General features: G+C 55.8%; 4 protein-coding genes across 4 annotated transcripts; 1 reads left to right on the top strand and 3 right to left on the bottom strand.

The window, feature by feature from the left end:
• Window positions 1-208: 208 nt before the first annotated feature.
• Window positions 209-2,149, bottom strand: MONBRDRAFT_11663 (uncharacterized protein; the record flags this gene model as incomplete). The annotated part of the gene is made up of 1 exon (XM_001749530.1): window positions 209-2,149. The coding sequence occupies one exon, from the start codon at window positions 2,147-2,149 to the stop codon at window positions 209-211; it is 1,941 nt and encodes a 646-aa protein (XP_001749582.1).
• A 1,039-nt stretch (window positions 2,150-3,188) lies between these two features.
• On the top strand, window positions 3,189-6,337 carry MONBRDRAFT_34157 (uncharacterized protein; the record flags this gene model as incomplete). The annotated part of the gene is made up of 13 exons (XM_001749460.1): window positions 3,189-3,212; window positions 3,431-3,693; window positions 3,855-3,981; window positions 4,096-4,221; window positions 4,310-4,396; window positions 4,490-4,561; window positions 4,650-4,698; window positions 4,774-4,925; window positions 5,090-5,200; window positions 5,349-5,445; window positions 5,552-5,736; window positions 5,835-5,975; window positions 6,110-6,337. 13 exons carry the CDS (start codon window positions 3,189-3,191, stop codon window positions 6,308-6,310), a joined length of 1,635 nt encoding a protein of 544 aa, XP_001749512.1. The 3' UTR covers window positions 6,311-6,337.
• Window positions 6,338-7,559: 1,222 nt separating this feature from the next.
• On the bottom strand, window positions 7,560-15,075 carry MONBRDRAFT_38754 (uncharacterized protein; the record flags this gene model as incomplete). The annotated part of the gene is made up of 2 exons (XM_001749531.1): window positions 7,560-7,895; window positions 8,064-15,075. 2 exons carry the CDS (start codon window positions 15,073-15,075, stop codon window positions 7,741-7,743), a joined length of 7,167 nt encoding a protein of 2,388 aa, XP_001749583.1. The 3' UTR covers window positions 7,560-7,740.
• A 117-nt stretch (window positions 15,076-15,192) lies between these two features.
• Window positions 15,193-22,019, bottom strand: MONBRDRAFT_29039 (uncharacterized protein; the record flags this gene model as incomplete). The annotated part of the gene is made up of 4 exons (XM_001749532.1): window positions 15,193-15,621; window positions 15,748-21,450; window positions 21,572-21,759; window positions 21,881-22,019. Coding segments are annotated over 4 exons (6,459 nt in total), but the record flags the coding sequence as incomplete, so codon positions are not given.
• Window positions 22,020-22,559: the final 540 nt, after the last annotated feature.

Consider the following 22,559-nt stretch of genomic DNA (forward strand, 5'->3'; position numbering starts at 1 on the left):
TTGAAACAGCTGTTCGGAATCATACACACACACACACACACACACACACACACACACACACACACACACGGGCAAGTTGGCCAAGAAGATGAAGGCATGGATGAAAGAAAAAAACAAAAAAAAAACAAAAGAAAACAAAAAAATCAAAAAACAAAATCAAAGAGTTCGTGTCCGGGTGTATTTCACAAAGTGGATGGTCTTGAGTGGCTCATGCTTCCTCGTGGGTATCAACAGAGCCCATCAACGACACGCTCGGCGATTTGGCCAGGGCATTGTTGACATTTTCGGCATGTCGAAGACCGCTGGTGTTTGTGGGGGAGGCACCTGCTGAGCTGGTGGTGTTGGCGTTGGAGCTGGAGCTGGGTCGGCGTAGGCGGGTGGAGAGGTTGGCGAGAGGATTAAAGCGGCTAAGACGACGGCTTGGAGAGCTGGCCGTCGCGGCAGCGTCAGCATTCTCCTCTTCCGGCCCTTCAGAAGCATTGCTTTGCATGCGACTGGCACGTGACTGGCGGCGTGGAGAGGCTCGACTTCGTGTGAATAGGCTGAGGCGACGCCCACCTGTGAGGGCGCCAAACCGGGATTTACGGCGAGTGGGGCTAGTAGACGGGTTGATCACGTCAGGACTCGAGGGTCGGCGTGCTGAAGGGGTGTTGGCAGCACGCTGACGAGTTTCGGTTGGGCGACGGTTGGGGGTGGCGAGCGTAAAAATGGCTGGGCGTGCCCCCGTGCCGGCCGGGACTGCTGCTGAGGAAGAGGCAGTGGTGGGTAAGCAGAGGCCGTTGTCCACCGCTCGGGCACGAGATTCTTCGGGGTCAGCTGAAATGTCGGCATCGTCGTGTGTAAAGTGCAGGCGATGATAGACGCTCTGGGTAAAAGGGGTGTTGAGTACGCGGTGCCGCAGAAAAGCCTTGTGTTCTAGTGCGGATAGGCGGGTGTTTAAAAGACGACCCAGTTGTGGTTCGGGGTTGGAAGTGGCGGCATCGGCGGCTGGCAGCGCCGGTGCAGCTGTCGTGTGCTCGGATAAGGCGCCCTTGTCCTGGGAAGCACGAGGGCTGCGGTGAACGGGGTCTGTGGATCGAACGTATTCGCCGTTGATGACCATGCTAGCGTCAGGTCCCTTATTGGGCAGACGGATGATTGGTTGCTGCAAGCTGCGGGGCTGGCGTGTAGTGGCCCGAAGGCGGAGGAGTTCTTCGTGGTCCATTGTTTCGTGACGGCGAAGCTGCTCGAGAGCTCGTGGTGAGAGAACGCTGGACGAACGGCGTCGTTCAAGGGCACCGGCGTGGCCGGGCGCGGTAGTCGTCTGGGCCAAGACGTTGATGAGCGACTGGCTTCGTCGTCGCATGGGAGCCACCGGGTCCGTGGGGCCGACGGTGGTCTGCAGGGCAGCGTCTGGGGCTGTTGGCCCAGCCGCAGGCGGGTCAAGACGAGTCTTGCTTCCAAGGCGGCCGGCCCAGGAAAGGAGGCGTTTAAGGGAGGGAGTCCGCTCGAGGGGTGGGTTGTGGGGTGTGGTGATGGTGGTGCTGCAGGTGCGCTTGAGCTGGAAGCGCTCTTTGCGGGATCCTGGTCGCTTCCTGGGAGCTTGTCCGGGGCTAGTGGAGAGGTTTGAGGGTTGGGGTTCGAGGTCGGGAGCATTGCATGTCAGCGGGTCGAGGACGAGGGGAACATTGCACTTTGACGAGGCATCATGGACACTGGGGCCGGCCTGTTGGGTAGCTGCGCTGTCCGTACTGGAGCGGGGGGTCGAGGCGAGGCTTTGTTGATTCCAAGGGTGATTGGCAAGAGGACCAATGAGCGAAGGTCGCTGGCTTGGGATGGGGCTATCGTGGACATTGAGGTAAACGCCTTCGCTCCAGATGGAGACGTTGCCCAGACTCATTTTGGGTTGGGCGGGGCCCAAGTCAGGTCTACCATCGAGCAGGGTGGGGCGACGGCTCTGCAGATGCTTGGGCTCGAGGTCATCTTCGGAAGGCCTCACGCCAGCAGCTTTCGGCTCATGTTCAGGCGCCTCGCGGTCTGAAACGAGGCCATCGGCAGAGAGAATGGAGTCAGCCATGGAAACGTTGCTGGGTCGGGATGTTTTGTGGCCCAGCTTGGCGGGGGTCCCACCGGCATAGGTGCCCGTGGTAGAGGAGGTGGTGGCCAACATGGCTGTGGGCTAGCAAAATCGAGGGGGGGGGGGGGGGTAGATGCCAACACTACGACGTATAGGTGTTGTTGTTTTGGTTGGCTTGGAGCTCGGTGGGTGAACTGGGCATTCTTTAGCGATCGAGAAACGCTGCTGCTGCTACTTGTTGTTGAAGGTGCAAGGAGGCGCTATTGTGCGTGCAACTTTTCTCTTGGCTGTGCTCACAAATTCGTGCAGCCCTGACCCATCGAGGCACTCGCGCTCAGCCCCGTTGTTGTCAAGAGGGTGATCAGGGGAAGGGACGCAGCTGGGAGAACTGGGCGGAGATAAGTGAGGAGGTGGGTGGACAGTTCCAAAACGGGGCACGCTGGCCAACAGGGCCAAAGCGAGCGACCGACCAAGCGAGCAAGAGAAGGAGAAGGAGAAGGAGAAGAAGAAGAGGAGGAGGAGGAAGGGGACAACGCTGGGCGAGTGTGCGACGGGAAGCAATTACGTGTACCGGGGCAGGAGAGGGACCAACGCCAAAAGGAGCAAGCACCAGGTCGCAGCAGCCGGAGGGACGAGAGGGTCAAGCGCGCGCGCGTGTGTGTGTGTGTGTGTGTGTGTGTGTGTGTGTGTGTGTGTGTGTGTGTGTGTGTGTGTGTCCGCGCGAGCGATTATTGTTCGCCACCCCCTACGTCATTCTGCAGCAACTACTGCTAAAACTGCTGCACAAACCTGATGAGGAAAGACATTATAATACATAGCTTTATGCAAAAAAGCTGCAAAAGACGACGAGAAGCATAGATGCGGACGAGTTTGCTTACCTGCTTGCTTAAAGTAGATGTCAGACATGTCCGCTGACCGCACATTCCGTCATACCAAAGTATAATGTGACATTAATTACATTTCATAGAATTAAAGTGTAAGAATATAACACTTTGAACAGCGCACGAGCGGACACTAAATACGATAAAAGTAAATTACTTGTACACATTCAACAAGTATTATACTTGTTTTAGAGCGCACCCTGTGTTCTTTACAATAGGGGATGTAGTTTACTTTAGAGGATACCGGCGCCATGGGCAAAAATCAGCACTCAAAGGTCGCGACGCGTCAAACGGCAGCGCGCCTCTGGCTCTGCGCTGCCGGAGTGCCTTCTTAGCAGCGCTGTCTTCGTGTGAATGAATGCGTTATTTGTTGTGTTTCTCGGCTCGTTCTCGTCTCCACTTGGGCATTTGGGGGGTGATCATGGTCACGCTCTTTCTCTCTCTCAGCAAACTCTGCCATTCCGTGTCATCGGATGTGCTTGTGTGTCTGTAGGACCGGATGTTCATCACGGCCACGGAGTGGGCCACGCTGTATGGAGGCAAGAAGAAGGAGAGTCAGCTGAGCCGCGAGTTCAAGAACCTGCCTTTTGACTGCTGTGCGCTGACCTTTCAGCCCTTTTCCAACCCCGTCTGCACCAAGAACGGCGTCATCTATGACCTCGTCAACATTGTCCCCTTTATCCGTAAATACGGCATTGATCCTGCCACGGGCGACAAGATCCAGCTCAAGGACCTTATCAAGCTCAATTTTCACAAGTCAGTCTTGCATCGGCCGGAAAATGGCCGAGCCCTCTCCTGTCCCGTCGTTTCCAAAATCAAATGGCCGCAGTGTGCTGCCCATGCCCCGCACTTTTTTTTTTTTTTTTAAAGCGACTCCATTGTACTTACACACCTCTGCAACTCGCTGACCCTGCCAGGAACAAGGATGACAAGTATCACTGTCCTGTGACTTTCAAGGTCTTCAACGAACATACTCGCATCACTGCCGTCAAAACCTCAGGCCACGTTTATGCTTATGAAGCCATTGATCAGTACAACGTCAAGGTGCGAGTCACGCCCTGTTCCCTCGCTCAACCATCATGGGTAGTGCATCACTTGATCCGTCGCATACTCTTTGATTTCGTGACTCAACTTGCATCTCGCATGCTGCGCGTTCAGGCCAAGCACTGGCATGACCTGATGACCGACGAACCCTTCAAGCGCAGCGACCTCATCGACTTGCAGGATCCACAGCACCCCGAGAAAAACAACTTTGCCGCCTTCTACCATGTCAAGAACAAGGGCGTACGTGCTACACCTACCCCTGGCTCATGCAATGACCGTCCACGGGGCCAATCACTTGCATCATGTGCTTGCATACTTCCAACATCAGCAACTCAAGGATGTCTCTCAAGCAGGGGCCTCGCAGCCCACCTCGCAGCTCACTGCTGCCGGCAACAATGCCACCAGTGACGTCATGGTCAGCCTCTCTCTTGGAATAGTCTCTGCCGAGATCCCTCTTTGGTCAAAGTGTGGCGTCATCTCACCCGTGCTTGCTGCTGGCTGCCAATAGAAAGAGCTTGACGCCACCGAGGCCTCGTGGAAAACCGGCCCCGCTATTCATTCAGACACCGACTTTACCAGAGTGCGTTCGCCTTCTTCTAAAGTCCCGCTGACATTTATTATACATATTTCGTGACACCGCTGCTCATCAAGTCGTGTTGTGGTGTCAGGGACTCGAGGATGCACAAGACAATGATCATGCAGCGCATTACTCAACCGGTAGGCATGGGGCACAGCTTGTTGGCCCCGACTTTCCATAATTGCCCACTGACTGCCGGCTACGAAATGACGCAGGTGAAGTATCGGCCAGTTTCACCAGCACACACATGAGTGTTCGAACCCGAAACCGAGCAGCTGCCCTTGAGGACGACGTGGTACGCTACGGTCGTATCAAAGGCAAAGGCTACGTTCGCCTCAAAACCTCCTTTGGTGACATTAACCTCGAGGTGAGCTCCTGCCGTCTCGTGGCCCTCTTAAGCTGGCCGGCATCCATCCCGCAGATTGCCTCTTCGGCTGGGCCCTACGCTGTTGTAGCCAGCGGGTCTGGCCACCCACAGGCCCGCGCAACCATCGCAAGTTTTGACACATAGACCACTACCTGCCTTTATAGCTGTACTGCGAGCAAGTGCCCAAGACATGTGAAAACTTCCTGCTGCTCTGTCGTCGTGGCTACTACAACAACACAATCTTTCATCGGCTCATTCGCAACTTCATGATTCAGGTACGGCGGCGCCCCTGACATGCATGCCCTTTTTCTTTTGCCGTGCGGTCGGCTGTGGGCGCTTGATCACTCGCAATCTTTCTCTCTGCTCCCTGCCTTCCCCGCGCTTTGCCTTCCCATCTCCTATCTTGGGCATGCTCGGAAACAGGGTGGCGACCCGACGGGCACAGGCAAGGGTGGCGAGTCAGCCTTTGCAGACGGCAAGCCCTTCAAGGATGAATTCGTTCATCACCTCTCGCACAAGGGTGCGTATCAACCTGTCGCCTTTTGCACGCCTTGTCGCACCGACAGTCAGCTAGACGGATTGCGACTGTGCAGGTGAGCTCTGCCTCACTCAGGTGTTGCCAACAGGTCGTGGTGTTCTGAGCATGGCCAACGCCGGGCCCAACACGAATCGGTCACAGTTCTTCCTCACCTTCCGCTCCTGCCAACACCTTGATAAGAAACACACCGTCTTTGGCCAAGTCGTGGGTGGCATGGACACCCTCAACGACATGGAACGCGTTCCCACAGACGACTCGGACCACCCACAAGAGGTCTGTCCCATTGTATTTTGATGTTTTGCAGGGTAGATCTCGCTATCCATGTTTATCGTGTCCCTCCTTCACCCTGGTCACATCTTCCAACCCTCCAGGAAATCAAAATTCTCAAGACGGAGATCTTTGAAGATCCATTTGCGGCTGCGGAGGAAGCAGCTGTGAAGGAGCGCGCCGAAGCTGCTGAGAAGAAGAAGGAAATCAAGAAAGCGGCCGACGCAGCTAATGCCGCTCCAAAGGTCAGGCAGTCAAGCTGTCGCTCGTCTGCCCTTGCGCGTCGTCTTTCCTTGTGGAGCCAGCGGCAGATGCAGGCTTAGCCCACGCGTCACAACGCCCCTTCTCACTCACTCGTATCTCCGATGCGTTGGCGTAGAAGCACCATAGCGGCGTGGGACAGTACATATCTCCGGCTCAACTGGCGCAAGGCGGCAAGCGTGCTGGGGGCTCGGCAAGAGATGTACCATCAGGAGATTCGTCGACAGGGGCAAGTGCACCCATGAGTGCCAAGTTTCGCGACCTGGCAGCCAAGCGTGCCAAGCAAGGGGGTGGCTTTGGCAGCTTTGCAGGGTGGTAGAAGGTCGCCCAATTGAATGCTTGAATCAAATGATCGGGTTCACATCTGAGAGTAGGGGACGTCCATCGCACAGGGTTGTAAAGAAATGATTAACAAGAAATTTTGATTGGTTGTTGTGTGTCAAGTTTTTTTGATGTTTTTAAGAAGATGAAATTTCGTCGACCATCGTCATTTTTGACTTGACATGTGAGCGGGCTTCGTCTGGATCAAATACGAGGCGGAGAACGTGCAGCAGCAACAACGGCAGCGGCAACAGATAGAATGGCTTCTCAATCGAATGCTCAGGCGCAGGTGCGTCAAGATGGGATTGTGCCGCTCCTGCTTGTCCTTGAGACATGAACAACCATGAGCGAAACTCACCGACAAGTTTTCAATGTGGGTCGCAGGCGGCTGGTGGCACTGCAACAGTGACGGCAACTGCGGCCGAACGCGGGCAGGGCGAACGGAGTGTCGTTGTTGCATTGCGCCCTGAGGAGCAGCCTCGAACAGCGGTCACTGAAACTGCTCGGGTCCGTTGGGCCGAAGACACAGTCGACAATGAACATCTCAACCGCAAGAGCTCCAAATGTACGTCCGGGCTCGTGTGCTCGTGAATGACGGAAGTGAGGGAGCGAGGGAGAGGTGGGGGAGCAAGTATGCGTAAATGCGCGAAGGAATCCCTTTTCGTTGCAAGGAAGCAGACTGGGTCATAGTAGCACCGGTGCTACTGCCAAACTGCGCGGTGTTCTGACAGCGGTATTTCGCGGGTGCAGGCTGTTGCATCTATCACAAGCCGCACGCGTTTGGTGAGTCCTCGACGGAATCTTCCGAAGATGAGAGCGATGACGAGGCAGCACACCAGCGTCGCTTGCGTCACAAGTATGTACCCCCTGCATGATGTTTTTTTTTTTTTTTTTTTTTTTTTTTTTTTTTTTTTAAAAAAAAAGGCAGGATGCAAGGGCACCTCGTGAGGCATGGCCTTATGGTTTCCTCATGCCTGTGCACCACCTTTGCCAAGGAAAAACTGTCCCACACACGGCCGAGCAGTCAACCCTTACGAACCAAAAAAAGGCCACTAGGGGCAACGCTTATTTGTCTCACGCTTGCTCTACACCACCTTTTGGCCTCGCGCCCAGCCGCACACTGCGTGTGCGCGTCCATTTTCCCACATTCACATCGATTGCAAATCAATCTGTTTCCCATTAGGCCTGCGCCCAAGTATCGTCAGCCGATGAAATCCATTTTCCTCAACAATCATAGACACGATCGATACTCAATGTCAATCAATTGTTTCATGCAGCGCACAAACCAGAGTTCCAAAAACTTAATTCTTTAACATGTGAATGCGCCCCATCGGCCAAAGGCAGGGCGCGCCGGTCGGCATAAACAAAACAGCAAACATTAACCAACACAGAGAGTCACACAGGTTTTGATAATATTTACAATCAGCTTTACTTTGTGTCGCAGAGCAAGGCCACACCACGCATGATCCAGAATGTGGGCGACTTATCCGATGGGGTCTTGAGGTCCACCATTGTCACAAATTCCAGGTCGGTACGGCGTGGCTTACGGTACACGGGGCACTCGTACAGCTTGGGGTTGCGGTCTGAGGTGGAGTTGATGGCGTAAAGGTGCAGCACAGGCAGCTGCGTGTACAGCACCTTCGGCGGGGGATCCTGCAAGCAGCTGTTACGCTTGTCCCAGCCCGCGCCATCCAGGAACAGACCATAGATGTACACACCCTCCTTTGGCGCCTCCTTGATGTCTTCCTTACCAGCCAGCTTGGTGACATCGTTGGCGCACACGACACTGTCCAGGGCCCAGCCCTTGTGAGCGCGCGTAATCTCCTGACGCATGGCTGTGATAAAGCCCTGTGGGTTGAAAAAGCCCGTAAGCCAGTAGCCGTTGGGCCGGCCCTGGAAGCACCAGCTGTAAAACTGCGAGTGACGCTCGAGCAGCTCGGTAAACCAAAAGCCGAGCGTAGCCGAAGTCCAAGAGATGGCTGCCCAGGCCTTGGGCACACGAGCATCGTACATGTTGTCTAGCGCATCGCGCAACGTTTCGCTCATGATGATAGTACCGTCAATGGCCAACAGCAGGTCATTAAGCGTGGTGCGCACCAGCTGAATTACGCGTTGAATGCGATCAATTTCTTGGCGCAAGAAAATGTTCATGGGTGCCGTGGCCCCCATCTTCTTGAGGCGCGCCTTGACCTCGTGGGGCACGAAGCTCGCAGGCAGCTTCTCCAAAAACTCATTGCAAAGGCGCGTCACGACATCCTCACGCGTCTCACCGCCACCGCCACTCGACTCCTTGGGCTGAATGTCCACGATGGTCGACAACACCGTCTGCGCCGTCGTCGTCATGTACGTGATGTCGGCGTTCGAGTGCAGGCCAAAGACCTCGGGGCCGTCAAACGTGCTCATGGCCTCAATGGTCTCAAAGTACTCACCAATCTTCGCATGCACGGGAATGTTGTAGTTGTCGTAGAACTTGAACTCGGGCTTGAACATGCTTTCCTTGAACCACTCGGTGCAGTAAGTGATGAGCAGGCGCTTGTCGCGATCATCGGTCACACGGCCACCGTAGTGGACCTCGGACAGCATGTAACGTACGGTGGGCCAGGCCACACCCTTTTTGGGGTCCATGTCGTCCAAGTGGTTCTGCACAAATTGCACCGATGCCAGCAGATCACCCTGGTTGAACTCGTAGGGAATGTTCCACCCAAGAGGGCCAAACTTACGGCGCTCCTGCACAATGGCGTGCAAGAAGGCCACAGCGTACAACATAGGCTTCCACTGATGCGCGTTGGTAATGTCCAACTGGTCCTGGGAAATATCGGTGTACGTGCGCTTCAGATTGGCCTTGATACCTTGCGGGGGCTCGTTGGTAAACTTGATGGAAGACTGCAGCACGTTGATGGGGAACTTGCGGTGCTCCTCGGTCGTGACCCACAGTCGGAAGTCCTCATGCACGTTCTCAGCCGTCTTCACCGTGTCCAGAACCTCAAGCATAAAGTCCAAGGCCAAGTGGCAGTTCTGCAACAGGGCCCAGCCACCATTCTGCTGGAAGTTGGAGACGAGACGGCGCGCATGCACCTCCTGGCCCTGACCCATGGACACTTCTGAGACCTCAATCTTCTTGCCCTTGGCCAAAGCCTGAATGGCCGCCGTGGGATCCGAGCCCATCGACAAGAGACCAACCAGAGGCGTACGCACATCACTCTCCTTCCACATGAGCTCCATATCGAGTAGCACGGCGTCAGCGTAGCGCTTGCCCAAGGACGCCGCCACGTACTTGCGCGCCTGCGACAAGGTGCGATCGGGGCACCACGAGCGCACGAGCAGGAGGCGGCGGAAGACGTCCAGACTATCTTCGTAGCCATCGGGCAGCGGTGCCTCTTCGGGCTGATCCTCGTCGAACCATGCGCGCCAAGCCTTGTCGTTGCGCGCCACCTGGTTCAGAATATCCTTGAATTGTGGCAATTCACTGAGGTTGACCAGGTTGAGCCAGGTGCTGTCTGAAATCCACGACTTGGGCTTGGGTTGCACGGCATTCAAATCCAAGGCGGCACCGCCCTTGATAAAGCTCATAAACTCGTTATACTTGACGTGACTGCGCTGCAGATCAATCTTGAGGGCCAGCAGGATGGTGAAGAGGAATTTGTCGCGCTCATACAAGCTTCGGCAGGTATACTTGAACACCTCATAGGTCATGTATTCGATGATAATGTTGATACGCTTGGCCGGAACGGGCGACTTTTGCGAATGCGCCAAACTGTAATCGAATAAGCCCAGGAATTGGTCCAGAGAGGTTTGGTACATAACGTTGACAAGGGACATCTCGACAATCAAGAAATACAGAATGGAGCCACGCGTAGCAACGGGGCGGTATTCCTCACGGGCCGTGTTGATCTTGAGCTCGGTATCCGCAGCGACGGCCAGCTTCTCGTTGACTTCTTCGGCCGTCGTCTTGGTCACCCGCAGCACCTCAATGAGACTCTCGTCGTCCACGAGTGAGCCCTGGGTGTTGCTGAGACGGTAAAGCAGATTGTCTTCCAGCTCCTTCATCTTCTTCTTGTTGGCTGTGACCTCGGTGATGAGAGCAACGCGTTCCGTCTCCAGCTCAGCCTTCTCGGTGAGAATGACCTTGGCCAGAAGCTGGTCCTCCAGGCCCTTCATGGTCACCGTGAAATCGATGATGGAGGTGCGCGCAAACACCTCGGGCGTATACGTCGGATTGGCAAGCTTGGTGGTGATGTAGAGCACAAAGCCCTTCATGATGTCCACCTCCTTGTCACCGACCTTGACCTTGAGCGAGGAGCCCGACTTCATGAAATTCTTGTCCAGGATGTTATCCAAGCATGGGTCCAGCTCCTCCAACACGTCCTCAATGAGCAAGGGGCGGCCTTGCGAAAGGGCATCCTCGAGGAAAGTACGGAAATACTTGTTGTCCAGGGTTGTGACGATCATGTTGTTGCTCGCCTCGCGGCTCTTGATCCAAGCCTTGCCCTGACCCTGTGGGTCGATGAGGAGCGGGTAGCGGGTGGCCTTGGTGACGATAATACCGTTTTGCAATGACAGTTCGTCGTTGGGCAGGCCCTGCAGGCCCCACTCGCCAATGGTTGCGTTATCCACCAAATTCTCGATCAAGTTGAGAGTTTTGGTGTACGGGATGTCGCGTTCCTGCATGGCCTTCTTCCAGCTCGAGAGCAACAGAGTGCGGAACTCGGCGTTGAAAGGTCCCGAGTAGGACATAAAGGCGCACATCATGAGAACATCACCCACAAGGCGTTGGATTTGTTCCTCGAATTGGCGCGCTTGCTCGGTCCAGCGGACCTTCTCGCCGCCGAGACCTTCGATGAGGGCCGAAGCAGACGCCATCTTACGACGGCAAGTGTTGGCATCATCCTCCAGCTCCTGCTTCCGCTTCATGACGGCATCGTACTTGGCCTGCACCTTATCAAGCTCGGCCTGCTTGGCGTCCAGCTCAGCTTGAGCTTTAGCTAGAGAGGCCTGTGCCACAGCAAGCTTGGACTCTTGAATCGCCAAGTTGGCCTTGAGGGGCAAAACCTCCTTGTTGATGGAGAAGAACGAAGCCATGGCTTCGGTCCACGAAAGCAAACCGGCCACATTGCCGCACACGCGTTTGGCAGTTTCGAGGTTGTAATCCTCCATGCCCAAGTAGGGCTCCATAAGCTCCACCATCTCGTCATTGATCGTATCCTTGTCAAACTGCACCAAGTCTGAAAGCATGGGACCGTTCATGATCTTGAGGGCTGAAGACCAGGTGGGGGTCGGGCAGGGGCGCTCTGGGTCGGGCACAACCGGGTCCAGGCGTCGCCCAAAGAGAATGATCACGGCATCCATGATGCGCATGATGAGGTGTGGGGGCTTGCCAAGCTTCTTGACCGTGGCAATATCAGCGGGCTTGATGGTCTCCAGTGCGCGTTCGGCTGCAGCCAAGGCGGGCACGGCCTTGGCCAGCTTGTCTTCGGCAATCTTCTTGTCCTTGTCAATGGCATCGACAATCTCCTGAGCGGCATCCTTTTGCTTCTGCACGGCAGCCTTCACCTTTTCAGCCGCAGCCGCAGACTGAGAAACCTCCTTCAGGACCACCTCTGTCTCAGCTTGAGCCACGGCCAGATCCTTCTCCTTGTCCACCAGCTCCACTGAGAGCTGTTTCACCTGCTCGGCCGCTTCAAGCAACTTGTCCAAACCGGTTTGCATACGGTCGCGCAGGTTTTCAAAGTGCTTCTTTTTCTCGTCGTACAATCCACGGTACGAGTTGAGGAAGGAAAGGTACGAAGCGGGCGTCACATAGGTTTGGCGACGGAAGCGCTGGAAGTACTCCTGGCAGGCCATGCCCACGCCATCCTGCACCACACCCATAGTTTCGACCATGGAGGTCTTGACTTCAGGTGAGCACACCACCTTGAAGGAAGAGAGGAAGTGGTCAGCGACGGCAATCAGGGCGTCCTTGGGCCAGGACATGAACCAGTCCATGGTCGTTCCACCAAAGACCGAAGGGAACTTGAGGGCGCGCTCACGGAACTTCTCGCCGACGGGCGAGAAGCAGAGGACAACATGCAGGTTGTTGCGCACCCGGCTGATAAAGTAATCATACAGGTTCTCAACGGTCGGCGGGCGGCGTGGAAACTCCTTCTTCATGATGGGAGTAAGTTCGCCGCAGATCTCATCAATTTCATCGCGAGCAAACAAGCCACCAATCTCGCCCGTTGCCAGCAGGTTGTTGATGGACTCGAGGAACTCTTCTTGCTTGATCTCGTTGTCTGTCATGACAAACGTCAGGCCCTTGCCCTGAACGCCGGCAATGTTGTAGAGAACCTTGATGTCTTCGAGCAAGTTGTTGGTGTTGTAAGAGCGGGACAATTGGATCTGGAAGATCTTGTAACCGGCGATGGCAGTGGCCAGGCGAGTGACGCTCTGCTTGCCCGAACCGCCAACGCCGACCAACATGGCGTTGCCCTGTGGAATACGGATGATGCGGGAAACGCGCACCAGGTGGACGATGCAATCCTTGAAGAACACGAGGTCCATCTTCGCACCGCGCACCGTCTCATTGTACAGGTGCATGTACTCGGCCAACTTCTCCTCCAAAGCACCCAGATCATTCACCATCTCGTAAATCTTCGGCGCTTCAAGGGCTGAATCGTCCTCCTCCTCGCCCGTGGGCTCGGGCGCCTCGCGCATAAAGTCCACGAAGAATGGCTCGGGAGCCAGCTCCTCGGCAAACTGGGCGCCAATCTCTTGCTCCACCAGGGTATCGATGCGCTGGGTAAACCAGGCAACATCGCGCTTCTCGGTGAAGCGGTCAGAAAGCACACGCGTGGCCTCGTGCTTCCACAGGTTGAGGAGAACTCGAGTTGAGTCGCACTCAGTCGGCTGGATACGCAGCATGCCCTCCCAAATGCGACTGACGTCACGCAGGTTGAAAACGTAGTGAAACTTGGCAGGAGTGGGCAGCATCTTGCCCTTGGTGTCCTGCCAAATGCGTCGAGTGAGGTAGACAAGCTTGTCGGCCATATCCGCCACGGCTGGTGTAAACCCACGCTCTGTGCAGAACCAGCCCGTGCCAATTGTACGGAAGATCAGATCGATGGAGACGTTGGCCGGCAGGGTGCAGTTGAAAACGGCAAAGCGGCGCTTGAGGCGCTCAGGGATATCGTTGCGACCACCACCGGGGTGGGGCATGGCCGCCAGGTACTGCATATCGGCCAGATGAATGAAGTCTCCGGGCTTGTCCAGCGAGTAGAAACCGTTCTCTGCCATGACCTGGCGCACAATCTCGTTGGCAATCTGATCTCCCCACTCGTTGATGGTGGGCATGTTGATGTCGTCGATGAAGACGGTGAGGCGCTTGTTGCCAGGAGGCCCGTAGGTGGTACCCATACGCTTGTCGACATACGACTCGATGGTGCGCTGAAAGCCGTTGGGTTGAGTGGTGGAGGAAAAGTTGAGCGACTTCCAAGCGTGTTCCTCAATGTCGTACTTCTTGCAATAGCCCTTGACGATGACCGTCTTGGCGGTACCAGGCTCACCGATCAGCAGCACGGCCTTGCGCTGTTTGGCGATCGTGTCCATCAGGAACTCAGTGCGGACGTTGTCAATGTTAGGGACCAAGATGCTACGGAAGGCCGGGACAGGCTCATCGGGCGTACGGGGATAGTCAAACTTCTCCACGCGATCGGACCAATGCTCCCAGTTGCCGTGGCTATCAACCACGTACTCGAAAATGGTCTCCTCACCCTTGACCGTTGGGAGGGGCAAGTTGGCATCGAGCTTCATGAGGAACTCTTGCAGTTTGGCGCGGTCGTCGAGCTCCAGCACCGCACCCAAGCTCCACATGAGACAGAAAACGTAAAGGCGGGCAAGATGCTCGGCTGACGCCGACCCGGCATCTTCACCCGAGGGAATGAGGCCATCCAAAAGGTCAAGGCATTGCTTGACGTAATTGCACTCCAACAGCTTCATCTTGGCATTCAGGCTTGTCACCACAAACGAGCGCGTGGCATCAAAGGAGGTTGCAAAAAGCTCGCGCAAAACCTCAGTCTCCCCGGGCTTGCGACGCTTGAACCAACCTTCCACGATGGGCTCCCAGTTGAGAACGGAGCTGGACATGAAGACCATGCCGTTACGTGACACCGTGGCTGGGGAGGCATTGTCGATGTTGTGCGGCTCGAACACGAGCTTGGCATCAGGAGACATGGGAATGCGGTCACCGTTGGCCAGCGTCAGCATCTTGTTGTCGTCGAGAACAGAGTTCAGGTTCTCAATCCAGACGGCATCAACAGGACCATCCAGGACAATCCACGTCTTCTCACCCTTCTTGGTGCGGAGGGTACGACGCCAGAGAACGTTGAAGATACCGTCAGTCCAGTCATTGGTGGCGACGTCAAGGCGACCGAACATCTGCGGCGCGGTGATGGCCTTGGGGTTCATACGAAGCTCCTTGTGAGGGGTTCCGGTACGTGTCATGGCCTTCATGAGCGTGTGGATGTTGGTGGTCTTGCCAGCACCACTGGGGCCCAACACCATGAAGCCATGGCGCACGCGCTGCGTTTCAAAAAGCTGCACAAGCTTGAGGTTCCAGGCCGGATGGTTGACAATGGCAGGGGAAGCATCGTCCACGTCATCAACATGATATTGGATGGCCTCCTGCAGTTCCGGATACTCGTTCGTCTCCAGCTCAATGCCGGGGAACAGATCGGAAATGAGTGAAAGGAAGAGCGGTTCATCCTCGTCCACGAGCTTGGACAGGTTCATGTCGCGCAGCACGCGCATGACAATGTACGTCTCTCCGTCATCTGGATTCTTGCGCTTCTCTGGGCCCAGCGTGCGGAGCACGGAGAGGATGTTGCGCAGGCCAAAGTCATAGTGCACCTGCTGCGACAGCTGCTGCTCGCACAGGTAGTAGAGGGTGTAAAACTTTCGCGCCAGCACGACGTTGTTCTGGAAACCACAACTGGCCAGCTTAACGCGAATGATAATTTGGCGATCTGGCTTCATCATGGCAACCGAGCGGAACTGAATCTTGAGGTTCTCCGGCAGCTCTTGGCGGCCGGCGTAGCCTGGGTTCATGGTCAAGAACAGGCCAAACTCGGGGTCAAGGGTGACATCATCGCCATCCATGAAGATGAAGTTGGGACGGCGCTCCTTCTTGGCGCCCAGCACGATGGCAATCTGTTGGGCCGCAACCGAGAGCACAGGCAGTTCAATACGGTTGAATTCATCGAAGCAACCCCAGGCACCCGACTGGGCCAGACCCTTGTAGATGCGGCCCAGACCGCGGAAGTCCATCTGATCGGAGCACTGCAAAGGGAGGCAAGCGATAGAAAGACAAATCGGAAGGGTAAGCATATGGGCATGCAAGATCGTGTGGGCGGGAGGCTGAGGCGACAGAGAGAATAGGCAGCACAGCAGTCAAGAGCATCTTACGTTGAAAACCACGACGAATTTGCCAAGGCAACGACCCATGTCCTTGACCGTTTCAGTCTTGCCCGTTCCGGCGGGCCCAGCAGGGGCACCGCCCATGCTGAGGTTGAGGGCCTGGGCCAGAGTGATGTAGCATCGATCGGTCAAAGGCGTGACGCAAAGGCGATCCACGCAACCGATGAACTCGAGGCAATACTTGAAGATAACATCAGTAATGTGCACTACCAAATGCTTCTCCTCTTCGAGGAAGTAAAAGCGTGCCTGCTTGGTCCACTCAAAGTCCTGAGGACTCTTGATGTGCATCTGTACGAGGTCATGGAAGATGTCGCGTTGATGCACGTGCAGCGTCACCAATGTCTCAAACTTGGTGCGATCCACCTTGGTAAGCTCCTGAAGGGTGGCGTCAATGAGCTGGCTCAAGAGATCGGCAAACTTATCGTCCATCTGGCTCATGATCTTCTTATCGGTGCGCGCGTTGGCCAGAGCAACTTCGGCATCGCGTGTCCACAGCAGCTGCAGACCCAAGATGCCAACCTGAGCCGGGTAGCTATTTTCAAACTCGATGAGCTTGAAGTTGGGGTCGAGCGCCTGCACTGAGGCATCGGCAATGACGGCGTTGAGCGAGTTGCGTTGCTCTGCGAGCAGCGAGCCCAGCCAGAGCTCGACGGGGCCCGAGGCCATGACGGGGTTTTGCATGACGACCGATTCACCCTCACGCGAAGAGTAAGCCAAGATTTGATCGTACGACTTCTCGTTGAAGGTGACCGTCTTGATGTTGTCAAACACGTTGAGCAGATGAGCCTGGATGGTGTGTGAGTCCGAGGCCTGACCGAGAATCTCCAGCAAGACCGTGTCCGAGACGAAGAAGAAGCGCGGGAAAAGAAGACGCTTCTTCTCGAGGTAGCCCACAAGGGACTTTTGGCAGAGCTCGAGCTGCTCAAGCATGTGCTGCAGCATCGTGCTCATCGTTTCGTCGCTGGTGCAGCATTGCACGAGGTTGGGGTTCTCATGCGCACGCTGCATGATCTTTTGCCACGACTTGTCGATGTTGCTGAAGCGCTTGGCTTCCTTGGGAAGCTGCTTGGCAATATCACCGCCCACAAAGACTGCTTCGAGGTACACCCACAGGTTCTGAACAATAAGCCACTTCTCCACGATATCCGTGGTCTCCGACAGGTTGGACACCCACTTTTGGATATCGGTTTTGAAAGGCGCATTGTAGCGGTTGGAGTTGAGCGAAGTGAGAATCATGAGCGAATCTTCCATGAGCGTGTTCAGCTCGCTAATGTCCGCCGCGTTGATGAGAAGCTCGCCGCGCGCCTTAAAGGTGTTGAAGGTGACCTCGCGCGAGGACCACTCGTTGATGACCTGCTTCAGTTTGGCCTCAATGTCCTGCTCCTTGATGGCGGCGATACAGATATCCTCAATATCCTCCTTGGTCTTCAAGAGATCAGCCTCCATGATGTTGCGCAGCAAAAAGTTTTCGTTATCCACGTCAAACTCCACGCCCGTGAGGTCCGTGATGCGGGCCCAGTGACGCGGCAACATGGCCGGGTTACTCATGCTCTCGAGCAGCGGGCAAGACTCGGCAAAGTCATCAATGGTCTTGCGCAGATCCTCAAACGCCTGCCACTCCTTGAGAGCCTTGGGCAACTTGCGGCAGCGGTTGCCAAAGTCCAAGAGCTCGGCGTTGATCTTGTCCACGTCAACGTCCCGCCACAGGATGTCATAATAGCCATTGACCGTCTTGATGACGTCGTTGTAGAGGGAATAGAGCTTGCTGAGCAGACCAAGCTCCTTCTTGATACGCTGCAACTCGGGGTAGTCGGTTTGCTGCAGGCCAAAGAGTTCCTCGCCTCCTGAGTAAGTGACAAAGCGTCGCCACAACTCGTCAAAGCGCATCTGGAAGATGGCCAGACGATCGCTGGCCTCCTCAGGAGTGATGCCCTCAACGCCGGGGCCAGCCACGTTGTACTCTTCCACAAAAGTGCTTTGATCCACCTGGAACTTTTGCACGGCACCAATGAGGTCATCCTTGAACTGGGGCTGGATAGTGATGAGGTGGTCTTGAATTTGCTTGGAAAGACCCAACACCTTTTGCCACTCGAAATTGAGCGTGTCCAGGCGTTCAGTCTCTGCCCGGGGAACAACCACCTCGTACTTGTTGAGAATACCATAAGACTGCTCAATGGGGGCCAGCATGTTGTCGATACGAATTTGATGCTCGCGAAGGTCCTTGAGACCGTTCATGGCGACCCGCACGTCCTCGAGATCCTTGATGGGGCGGGACAGCTGCTTTTGCAGCTCGTCGCAGAAGGCAAAGACCTCGTTCATGTCGTCAAGGGCCTTGCTGTTGAGACCCTTGCCAAAAGCCTGCTTCCAGGCCTTGGTCTCGGCCACGAGGCTGTGCTGAAAGCTGTCACTCCTGAGCTGCAGTGCCCCGGCGGCAAAGACGCCAGGGAGACCGAGAACATCGCGTTCAATGTCCTCGTAACGCCGAACCTCCTGCTCAAAGGCATACAGATCTGGCTTGGTTTCCAAGAAAGCAGCCGTCTTCTCGGCCTTGTCCTCGGTCCAGAGCGCACTAAAGCGGTGCAGCGGCTCGAGGCAACCATCAACCTCCGACTTGGTGCTGCTGACAATGGTTGAGAGCGACTGGACGTGCTTGATCACCTCCTTGTGCTCCGCCACCTGGGCGTAGATTGACTCCAGTCCCTCCTGGTCACGCTCCTGGCCCCAGGCTGCCACCTTCTTGCCGACGTTGACCATGAGGTCCGCAGCCTCCTTCACAGCCTCCTGAACGGCGGGAAGTTCGGGCCGAATCACAATCTTAGGAATGTCCAGCTCAATGTGGACGTAAAAGCAAGCGGGCTTGTCACGATCAGCAGAGCGGTTGCTCAGCTTGCGACGCAGCTGATCCAGGTTGTAGCGCACACAGCGGACGACAGAGTCGACGCACGATTGCATAAAGCCCTCGTAGAGTTCTTGCAGAGCAATCTTCATGTGATCGCCATCGCGAATGGCCGCCGGGATGTGCTTGTTGAGCAGATCCAAGAGTTCCCGAACAGCGAGCTCAACCAGAGAGCTTTGCAGCTCGAGGTGCTCCGCACCAGCCTGGCAAAGACGGTGAGTCTTGTGGACAAGCTCCTCCGGCAGCCAGGGCTCATCGCTGGGCAGGGCAGCCAAGGAGGTGTTGCGCATATCCTTAAGAACAGCATTGATGCGGACCTGTACCAGGTCCTGAATGGCCTTGAGCGTCTTCTCAAACTCGCCCATGGCTGTATAGCAGGCCTGCAAATAGGTCTCCAGGTTGGGTGACATCCAGCTCAGCTTGGTAAGGCCTGGTTCGATAACCGCATCGACCAGAGCGCGAATGGGCTGAATGATGACGACCAGCTTGTCAGGAATCTGCGCCATCACGTCCGTGTATTCACGGACGAGCTGCTGCAGCTCAACTTCGTGCTTGCGCAAGCGGTCCTCCTGCAGGCAAAGGAGCTTGGCACTCTCCGGAATCTCGAGCTTGAGCTTTTGCATGATTTTCGTTTCGCGAATCAGCTGCATGATCTGGGGGTCAATGTTGACGACAAGATCTCCCGTCTCGCGCAGGCTGAATGCCACCTCATCCTGGTTGCTGAGGGGGCGGCGCACCAAGAGAGAGGCGTTGAGGCCTGACTGGCAGGCGTCAACGGCACGCCACCACCCACGATGGTAGAGCATCTCAAATTCCATGAGAACGTGACCCAACTTGTTGTAGGTCTTAATGATCTTCTTGGCCTCAGCGGACTTTAGCACGTCGGGGCAAGCCTCCTGAAAGGCGGTCATGGGCCCTTCAATACGGCCAAAGAGTTGACGAGCCCAGACGATGCGGCCACCCAGCGGCGGGAGGTTGCGACCAATGGCAGGCTCTTCCTTCTCAGCCTGGTAAATCTTCCGCACCTCTTCAAGCTCGCGGCCAAACTGGCGCAGGACCACCTCGTACTTATCCGTGAGGACAAGGCCCACACCCTTAATGAGGTCAAATTGAGCCAAGAGATCGAGGGCACGCATGACGCTGGGAATGGTCAGGAACTTGTCGTCCAAAAAGTCCTGCAGACGGGCCAAGAGGTCGGCCAGATCGTTTTTGAGCTGCTCGTGATCCGTGTCAAAGTCACGCTTGCGCGTGTTGAGGGGATCATAGGGCTTGCTCTCAAAGTTCTTGAACAGCGCGCGAGCAGAGACGGCCAGCGTGTCAATGCCGTCAATTCTGCTTGCGTCGAGGACGGACCATGTCTGCTTGAGCCTCAAGACCTCTTCAATCTTCTCCGTGCGCTTGGAGAAGGTGTCAAACTTGCCAAAGACACTCATTTCGGAAAACTCAAACTGTCGTCGATCGGGGTTGGCAGCAAGCTTTTGCTTCTCCTTGGCAAAGCACGTCTGATAATGGGCGTTGAGAGCCCGACAATCGGCAAGGCGCGCGCACAAGGCCTTGGGGTCCTGTTTCCAGAGACGCGACTCGTGCTCATAGACGTACTCCTTGCAAGCGGTAATCATCTGGTTGGTGATTTTGACGCAAAGAGCGGTCACGCGCTCGGAGGTGTTGTAGTACGTGGAGACGGACTGGATCATGCCGATGACGCCCATCAAATTGGGCACCGACTCAAGCATGGTGACGGGATTGCTTTTGTACAAAGCGCCGCAGGTACGATCCAGCGCATAGAGGTACTTGACGTTGTCTTTGGCCTCGTTGGCGGACTCGGTAATGCGGGCGTCCAGACGCCGCCACTCGGGAATCACGCGGGACTTGGCCTGCACCAGGATGGCAATAACCTTTTGGCAGCTGGGTGCCTTGATTTGGTCCAGAATGCCGTTGAACTTGGCCATTTGAGACTTCCAGTGCTCAAGCTCGGCACGCGGGCCAACGTCATCGGCCTCGCGGCGCATTTGCTCGCTTTCGGCAATGGCATGGGCGAGCTGGGTGCACCACTTTTGAAGGAGATCCTCGAGTTGCTCCACGGCCTTTTGGTCCTCTGAAAGGGCCGTCATTTGCGCGGGCGTCTTGACTGATTCGAGGTGTAGGGGGGTGGCGCCTTCAGGGGCTTGGTATGGGGCGAGGTGCACTTGATGGCGCACGGCGGTGTCCGCCTCGCTGAGGGAGGCAGTGAAGCGCTGCAGGGCGTCAAAGAACTCGTCGCGCTGTGAATCATCCTCGTGGAGTTTGCCCCAATTCTCGTTGTGGTGGATGTAGGGCTCAAGGACATCGGCTACCACGGCGCGAAGGCCGGACAGGAGGGAGCCATCGTTGGCAGCGGCGCTGAAGCTACCAAAGTTGATCTCATTGGCCATGTTGGAGGTGGTGATGGCACGCGGGGTCGTACGCACGGCATACACGCACATGTTTGTCAGCTTGGTGGTGTGAGGGTCGACGAGCGCCAGGCGCTTGCTGGACTCGCCCTTGGAGCGGCTCTCAATGTCTTGATAATAGAAAACAAGCTGCTTGCTGCCGTCAGCCTCGAAAAAGGCGTCAAAGCTGTTCAGGGCTGAGACGCCGCCCTCCAGCAAATGCTCCTCTGCTTCTTGGGCAGACAAGCCAACCAGGTCCGCAACACGGCCGAGGACAAACTTGTGACGGTTGTCAAGACGAGCGAGGGCATTGGCGCGCGCCTCCTTCGCAGCCTTGAAGGACTCGGCGGCCGTCTCCTTCTTGGTCGTGGTGCGCTGCACCCGTTCCTGTATGCCAAGCAAGTGGAGGATGGAAGAGTGTGGCCAAAGCGTCGTTGTAAGCGGCAAGTTTAAAAGCTGAAGTGATGCAGTATCAACAAAGTGGGTGCAGAAACAGATGATAGCTTACGGTGGTGACGGCTTTATTTGGGCGGCGGGTAAACTTTTGCACCTGCACGCCTTGACGACGACCGCGGACCTTTGGAAGGGACGCAGGGGGCTGCGGCAGGGTACGGCCCTCGGCGTCGGCCTCGGTGTCGACATCAGTGGCGGTTTGCTCTTCAGTTGAAGCAGCGTGTGTGGCTTCTTCTGCCTCAGCTGGAAAAAATGGGGAGCAAGCGTAGGTGAGAGCAGAGAGCTATGCAGGGGCATGGCGCATGTCTGCCACTCGTGCCTTGCAGCTCGAACATGAAATGTCTCACAAGCACAAGTATCTCACCGGCCATGGAAGCATCAACGTTGACGTATCCGCCATCAACCGTTGGGCTATCTGGTTCAGCTGCCACTTCAACATATTCGCCATCGGCGGGCACATCGCCCGCTACCTCAACATACTCATCTGAGGCTGGGGTGGCCATAATGGCGGTGGTGGAGGAGGTGGTGTTCCACTAATTATCAAAAATAAAAGCAATAGGTGACTCCCAACTCTGAAGAAGAAAAAAATCACAAGGGATCTGAATGAACGGCGGTGAGTGACTGCCGCAATCGTGTCTCAGGAAAGATCAACAATGGAGAAGGCAACGCACCAGTTCTGGGAGAGCAAAAGCACCCAGAATATGCGTGCGAGAGAGCAAAAGAAAACAGTGCGCGGCACTTGTTTCTCTTGACCTCAGGTCGAGCGCGGATTCGGTAGTCAAGCTCCTCGATGGGAGCTAGCAGCCCCGGTGAAAGAGGGGGGCGGGGGGGGGCGGCCGCTCACGCGCGCGCAAAAGCTGGCGCGCGAAAGAAACGGAAAGAACAGATGTGGAGCAAGCTGCGACCACAGTCAAAAGTCAAAAATAAATGTGAGTTGGATCAAGCCTTGACACTGGCCAGGAGGTTGGGAAGGGGTTCAGATTCATACCCGACGCGAGGAAAAAGGAGAAATCCTCGAAAAAAAAAGTGAAAAAAGCCAGTTG

Source organism: Monosiga brevicollis, genomic scaffold, assembly GCF_000002865.3.
Source record: "Monosiga brevicollis MX1 MONBRscaffold_31 genomic scaffold, whole genome shotgun sequence".
Lineage (NCBI taxonomy): Eukaryota > Choanoflagellata > Craspedida > Salpingoecidae > Monosiga > Monosiga brevicollis.